Source organism: Pelmatolapia mariae, linkage group LG12 (assembly GCF_036321145.2).
Source record: "Pelmatolapia mariae isolate MD_Pm_ZW linkage group LG12, Pm_UMD_F_2, whole genome shotgun sequence".
NCBI lineage: Eukaryota > Metazoa > Chordata > Actinopteri > Cichliformes > Cichlidae > Pelmatolapia > Pelmatolapia mariae.
In genome coordinates, this window is record NC_086237.1 from 32,199,474 (window position 1) to 32,207,173 (window position 7,700).

Consider the following 7,700-nt stretch of genomic DNA (forward strand, 5'->3'; position numbering starts at 1 on the left):
TTATATTTTGCATGTTCCTGTTCAGTTTTCAGTTCTTGCCTCTCGTCATTATTTTAATAGTATGTTAGTTCTTTCCCAGTTTAGGTTTTAGTTTAGTTTCACCCTTGTTCCACCTTGCCTTGTTTTTTTGTTTTTGAACATCAGCCTGTGTCTGCCGTATATCCCGTGTCTGCTTTTGGGCCCACTGAATAAACACCCCGGCGTTCCCCACCGTGACAGGCTGTGCACATTTATCATTCACTGTTTTCATATATTAAATTATTATTCACGGTATTTATACCATGAATAATAGTAATACTATATACCCTGATTAATAAACGTGGTCAGCCTATACATATGTGACCAGCAAATACATATAAAGGAACCTTTTCATCTTTTGACCAGTGGGCTTTGATCAGTGGTTGTTGATCAAGGGTCATGAGAATTTGCATAATTATGATGAAGGAACTGACCTTCCAGCCCATTGTTCCTCAGTGGTGCTAGTTTCAGTCATTATGCAAATATACTGTTTATAAGATTGGGGAAACCTGCAGTCAGCTGAGACTGAAGAAGTCACTTGGATGAGTGACGAAACGTTTCTCCCACTGAAAAAGCTATGTCCAGATGAACAGAACCAACCTTTGGAGATTTTCATTTGATATTTGATGACTGAACCTCATTTACAGTGACACTGAGATATAGTGTGAAGGTTAACTACTTTTTGTAACAACAAAATTTAGAATAATTTAAAGTGGGGAGTAAATATTAGACTCTTCATATAGGAAGAGTGCAAAAAACCAATTGCCTTTAGTATTCTGTTTTGACGTTACTTCAGTTTCCTGTAAAAAGCAATTTAAGTGGAGGAAGTTCAAAAGTAAAAAAGAAGAAAGGATATTTAAAAAAAATCAAGCTCAATTACTCAAATTAAGAAATGAATAAACTTAACATGCTAAAGAATTTATCTGTGTTAAAAAAAAAATGTTCACAAGCATCACTTTACAATTAAAACAATACAATTTCACTGGTTTATTGGAGCACTGTCAGTTATATGCTTCAAAAGAAGGCCCACTGGGTGGTACTTTAAGTTATTTGGAGAAAGAGAAAATAAGATTTAATTTAAAAAAAACAACAACATCTTTTTCACAAATAGGAAAATAAGAGGGCAAAAATATAAAAAGGTAATTTCCAGTGTTTCTGTCATGGTTCTCAGTTCTCATCATGTGTTCGCTCCATTTTCTGTCTGTCTGTCTCTCTCTCCCTCAAGCTTTACCCCTCCTATCAGGTTTAAAAGTACCTGTGTGTGGGGGTTTACAGGTGTGCTGGTTTTGGTGCATTGGTATGACCTGGTGATCACCAACAGGCGTGCAGAAACCAGAAGGCAGGAAGCAGAGTCAAGCCCTGCCCTCTGTGCACTGAGTCAAAGAAACTGTCCCCTAACTTCATCTGACCTTTTGAAGTAGATACCCTGATCAATTTCTGTTTTGTTAAATTTGCCACATAATGTGAAAATCCACAATATTTTTCACTCAGCCTTTAGTGCTTTCTTTGAATGTATACCAGCAGGAGGGCAGTCATAATCCCTTAAGAATATACTCAAGGCCTGAGGTACAAAGTAAGTGATCAGTAGTCCAAAAAGGGTTGCAGCCAGCAGCTATTCCAGAGCTTTGCAACTTTTGTAAGACCAAAGGACAGTCCTCATATCTCCTGTGTGTACATTTTATGAATGCCTGAACATTACCCTTCACAATACTACCTGGGAGAACGGCTGCCCTGACCACTTTGTTGGAGTTAAAACCATTTAGGCCCTTTTAAATCTGGCGCCATGCTAAAGAAGGACATATTAGTAAACAAGTTACTGGTTCAGCCATTGGTAGTTGTTTAGGTCATTTGGACCTGGAAATGAAACCTGGAACGTCAGACTTAACAACCGCGTAGAGGAAGATGTAATCGTTTTCCCTCCAGAATGCCTTTCCTGGGGGCGGAGCTTCAGGTGAAAACATGACGACTTTGTTTCTAAAGAGAAAGAAGAAAAGAAAAAAAATGCCAAAGTGCAGCAAATTGAAACACTCATATACTTGGGGGTACTCTAAGTTATTTTTTTAAAAAAAGAGAAATTAAGATTTGTTTGGAAAAAAATAACCCTCATTTCCACTCCAGGAACTGGCAGGATGTTTCGGGAACTCGAAGAAACTCGTTCATTAAATAAAATAACTAGAAAAGCCTGTTTAGACATTATGTAAATAAGAATAAAAACAATGCCGTCAAAAACATCAAGGTTGTGACAAAGAAGAGCACTTCAGCAACCATGTAGTTTGCCCACAGTCGTTTTTTTTTTTGTTTTTTTTTTCCAAACGTGTAACCACCTGCTGGCCATCAGAAAAAATGCAGGTTTGAAACACTTTTGGATTGGCTTCTTTTCATGTCTGGAAGCTATGTGCGTCCACTTTTATGCACTTACTGCAGCGACAACAGCAAAAATGCCAAACAAAGATGTATCAAAAATTACAGTAACTGTGTCTAAGGTTAAAATGGTTTTTAAGGGGTCAGTCCTATCCTGCAGTGGAAAGGACTAACCATGAGAGGTCCACATCCACAGAGTTTATAAAAACTGTAGAAAATTAACAAAAACTAAAATACAGTGTTCCCTCATTTATTGCAGGGGTTACATTCTAAAAATAACCCGCGATAGGTGAAATTTGCAAAGTAGCCAACTTTATTTTTTACAATTATTATTGATGATTAATGATTTTAAATGAACTCTATCAATTGTGCTGAGAAGAGTGGGAAATATCCAGCCAGAATTATGCTACAAGCATGTTGATGGCTACCAAAGATGTTGGGTTGAGGTGCAATGTGCTAAGGGGCATTAAATAAAATATTGATAAATAAAATATTGATTAAATAAAATATTGATAATAAGGATGTTTGTATACAGTTTATACTTTTGACCCAGTGTGGATTAGAAAAATACATTTAAACCTGTGCACCCTGCATTGCACCACTCCTGTGCAATGCTGTACAATCATTTTATGCTGGAAAAAGACAAATTCAAAGAAATATTAAGTTCAAAAAATAGGCTGCTACTTTAGCAAGCTAAACAGTGCCTGTTTGCCACAAGATTAAAAGAGAAGACTGGATTCAAATCAAACCTGAGGCCAATTAATACATGTCATCAACTGGTCTTTTTACCAGCATCTCATTGCTGAAAAGCCATCTTAATATTTTTACCCTGCTTTATTTATCTTTTTTGTATTTGCTTGTCTTTTGTTTGTATGTTTACATATTTTCTATTTATTTTCATGTTTTTAATTCTGCTTTTGGTAAATTAAATGAAGCACCTTGTAAGTTTGGTTTAGAAAAGTCCTATAAAAATAGGTTTTATTATTAATAAAATTATTATTATGCTGCTCTTTAGTGTGCTCAGCCTGTCCTGCTCCTCTGCAAACGTATCAATTTCCGGTTTATATTCATGGGGCTGGCTCCACATAACACATTACTCTTTGATTAGTAGCTCTGTATTGCATGGTCTTGCACCACACATGAAACAATAAAACCTTGAATATTAATTTAACACCTGTGGTCAAATGTATCATAATGAATAAAAACTACATTGTGTTATTCAGGAAAAAAGAGGGCCGGTTGAATCAAAATGAAACAGGATTTGTGGAGGTAAGAAATGATAATTGAAAGAGTGTTGGGGCATATACTGAGATTATGAACATAGTGCTGGCATTTCCTCTGAAAATGTGCACACTGAGTAAGTCATAGTCTTGTGGGCTTTGGTGAAATTTTGCACTCTTCCTATATAGAGACTTAGCATTTGTCTGCTGTGGTCTGCTCTGAGTGAGAGCTTTATCACACTTTTTTCTTTCTATGTTTTGCAAGTTAATATTCTCTGTGTTGACATTACATTAATTGTCTTATTTGTCTTTTCTTAGTCATTATAGTTATTTAATTTGAACACTAAAACCAAAGGACTGAAATATCAAGCTTTGATGGTAGAAGGTGTCAGAGTAAAAAAAATGACACTTGGAAAGAGTTACAAACAATGAAAGACAGAGCTTTATTATAGAGTAGAATGTTTATAAAAATATCCTATGAGGGGTTTTAAGCAGCGATAGATGGAATGAAAAATCAACAAAAAAGAGCATGCTCAAAAAAAATATTTGTCATAGATAACAAAGAATTTCATCAAGCTAACAGAAACTGAAATATCAGAAAATATAATATGAATATGAAATGATAAAATGGCTAATAGTCATGTAAGCAGTCTACATTAAAGGCATGGACAGTTATTATCAAAGAAAAGATTCCCTTCTTGCTCAGCTTGTACGGATTGACACCTGTGGGTTCATAACATTTCTAAGGATTGCATTGTTTTTTTGATCCACTTGAGTTGTTTCTCTGAGAGAAATGAGTAGACTCCAGGTTTTTTAATGATACCACAACCTCGTCCGAAAGAAGTGACTCCAACCAGCACCCCGTTGCACACGAGTGGTCCTCCTGAATCCCCCTGACAAAAGAACAAATATATTAGTCTTTCTTTGACTAACTTACAGGTGTCACAATGTCAAAAGGGTGTTGAGTTGGATGGATATTTACTTCCAACAAGAAAAAAACCCCATACTTTCTATATACTTACTTGACAGGTATCAGCCTTTTTTTCACCATTTGAACCAGCACATATCATGTCACTGGTGATAACGGGGTTGTGGTTGTAATAATCACGAGAGTTGCATGTCTGTCTACTGACCACAGTCACATTGACAGACAGGAGAACATCTGATGTTTTGTTGTTTTCAGTTTTTCCCCATCCAGCCACCAGACACTTGCTTCCAGCTGGAGGGTCCTTGACAGTTTTGGCTAACTGGAGACATTTCACTGTCTTGGTTAGCTTTACTGGTTTGTTCAACTGAAAAAAAAAAAAAAATAAATAAAGTAATATATACACATACATATATGTATATATATATACACACATACATATATATATATATATATATATATATATATATATATATATATATATATATATATATATATATATATATATATGTGTATGCGTGTATATATATATATATATATATATATACGTATATATATATATATATATATATATATATATATATATATATATAAATAAAAATTACATATTGATAATGACTACATTACTTATAGAGAGCTGGCCTTAAATTTTAGTATTCACTCTATATGCAGCATGTGCTAAAGTCTTGAAACACCACTCATTTATTTGTATTTTGCTTGGAAAATCCAAAATAGGCACAGTGATTTATTCAAATATGTCCATACATGCACAGAAATAAATCATATAAGATTACAAACAAACTTGTTCACATTAATGCATCTCTCTTTCACTTGCTTTTGGACAATGAATTATCACTTTACCTTGAGCAACATGAGGTCATTGCCCTTGATTGCCTTGTAATAGTCAGGATGAGGAAAACGTTTATCAACTGTTTGGACCTGCTTAGAATCTTTTTCTTTATTCCTGATTGAGTGTGCTCCCAGGGTCACCTGAGTCATACTGTAGAAGAAAAAAGTATTAGTGAAATTTCACTTATATAAAAGGTTAATAGGTCAGATTAACCTTTTTAAATAAAACAATTATCAAAATATCATAGCTGCATAGCTACTTCAGTACATGTGTGTTATTATATATATATTTGGTTTATGGCTATTATAGAGACTGCATGGAGTTTTCCTCCAGCTGAATTTCAACAATATTAATGTTGCAGTTATGAAAATTTCATAGTGCAATTTCTCTTTCAGTGACAGTGATTACCACACATTTCTTGTTTGTAACATGATTATTCTGGTTTAAATAAACATTTAATCTTTCTTTTCTCATTTCTTGAATTATGACCAAAATTAATATTTGCAGACAATGCACACAAATCTACTTATGTCTTGCAGGCTTACAGGTCTTTTTTATAAAAACAACAGACAGTATGTTTGATGTCAATTTGATTTCTATATTTCTATCTATGGTAAGAAAATAAAGAATTTGTGATATGTATATATATAGAACCATATACTTCTTTGTGTGTGTGTGTGTAAGTCCTCATGTTCCTACTTGGTGCAGTGTGCAGCTGTCAGGACCCATTGTGGATGGATTAACGTCCCTCCACAGAAAGATTTTTTGCTTTCCACATGGGCCATGAAAGGCAATGAGTGTGGCTTGACTTCTTTCCCTTCAATAATTTCAGACCCATGACCTAGAAAAAAAGGAAATATCCATCACATAAAGTCAGCAGACGATAAAGCTGAAAACAGATTCATGTAACAAACATCCTTCACCAGCTGCTTTGCTAATGCTGAAAGATATCAATAATGTGACTATGCATTCTGCTTGTTTAAATGCATGAGAAAATGATCTACAAGTAAATTAAAGTTCAATAGAAATCATTAATCACCTGGCTGGATGATCAAGAGGAGCATGCATGAAATTAAAACACTGAAATTACTCAGGCAGAACATTTTGCATTTCGTCTCTCATAGATGTTGAATGCACTGAAACCCACTGTGACATTCACCTTTATATAGAGAGCTGAAAGGATGTGGTTTGACAACTGAAATGAACAAGTCAGCAAAATAGACACCCAAACACTTGTGATTAAATATATTAACAATCTTACCCCATTCACCACCAACAACAATAATAACAACAGCAACACGCACGTACATTTAGACACTTTTTGATCGTGAGAAATTTGACTAGGTGTATTTCTCATGGATGAATACTTCATTGTGCTTGTATGACGGTTAAACTAAACTTAGATTATTGTAATTTTCATTCTGTGCTTTAAAGACTTCCATATTTCATGACATATTGTCATTCAAACTTATGGGACAATCAAGAGGAATGTGTAGGCTGGTCAGCAGGATACAGCTGAGACAATGTCTCAGTTGTACTTGGAGTAGAATCCGATTGCTTTGCATAGTGATTAGTTGAATTTTTTTTTAATGTTACTGGTCAAAAGCCATGTTTGGACAATGTGTAAAGCAAACTAAAAAGTAATCTGTTTGTTATATTTGTACTGTTTACTCATAGTTGATCTACACTACAGTGGCTTGCAAAAGTATTCGGCACCCTTGAACTTTCCCACATTTTGTCACATTACAGCCACAAACATGAATCAATTTTATTGAAATTCCATGTGAAAGACCAATACAAAGTGGTGTACACGTGAGAAGTGGAACGAAAATCATACATGATTCCAAACATTTTTTACAAATAAATAACTGAAAAGTGGCGTGTGCGTAATTATTCAGCCCCCTTTGGTCTGAGTGCAGTCAGTTACCCATAGACATTGCCTGATGAGTTCTAATGACTAAATAGAGTGCACCTGTGTGTAATCTAATGTCAGTACAAATACAGCTGCTCTGTGACAGCCTCAGAGGTTGTCTCAGAGAATATTGGGAGCAACAACACCATGAAGTCCAAAGAACACACCAGACAGGTCAGGGATAAAGTTATTGAGAAATTTAAAGCAGGCTTAGGCTACAAAAAGATTTCCCAAACCTTGAACATCCCACGGAGCACTGTTCAAGCGATCATTCAGAAATGGAAGGAGTATGGCACAACTGTAAACCTACCAAGACAAGGCCGTCCACCTAAACTCACAGGCCGAACAAGGAGAGCGCTGATCAGAAATGCAGCCAAGAGGCCCATGGTGACTCTGGACGAGCTGCAGAGATCT

At 35.3% G+C, this 7,700-nt stretch overlaps 1 protein-coding gene across 1 annotated transcript; it reads right to left on the reverse strand.

The window, feature by feature from the left end:
- Nucleotides 1–4,330: 4,330 nt before the first annotated feature.
- Nucleotides 4,331–6,477, reverse strand: LOC134638326 (granzyme A-like). Its single transcript, XM_063488834.1, has 5 exons — nucleotides 6,414–6,477; nucleotides 6,074–6,215; nucleotides 5,386–5,524; nucleotides 4,622–4,891; nucleotides 4,331–4,492 (listed from the first exon to the last, which is right to left on the reverse strand). Exons 1-5 carry the CDS (start codon nucleotides 6,475–6,477, stop codon nucleotides 4,331–4,333), a joined length of 777 nt encoding a protein of 258 aa, XP_063344904.1.
- Nucleotides 6,478–7,700: the final 1,223 nt, after the last annotated feature.

Bases quoted from the DNA above. Each gene is read 5' to 3' on its own strand.
- LOC134638326 (XM_063488834.1), bottom strand. From the start codon at position 6,477: ATGTTCTGCCTGAGTAATTTCAGTGTTTTAATTTCATGCATGCTCCTC. The intron at 6,216-6,413 runs GTGATTAATGAT...CTTTTTTTCTAG, and splicing joins CCTCTTGATCATCCAGCCAG to GTCATGGGTCTGAAATTATT. The intron at 4,892-5,385 runs GTAAAGTGATAA...TTTTTTTTTCAG, and splicing joins ATGACCTCATGTTGCTCAAG to TTGAACAAACCAGTAAAGCT.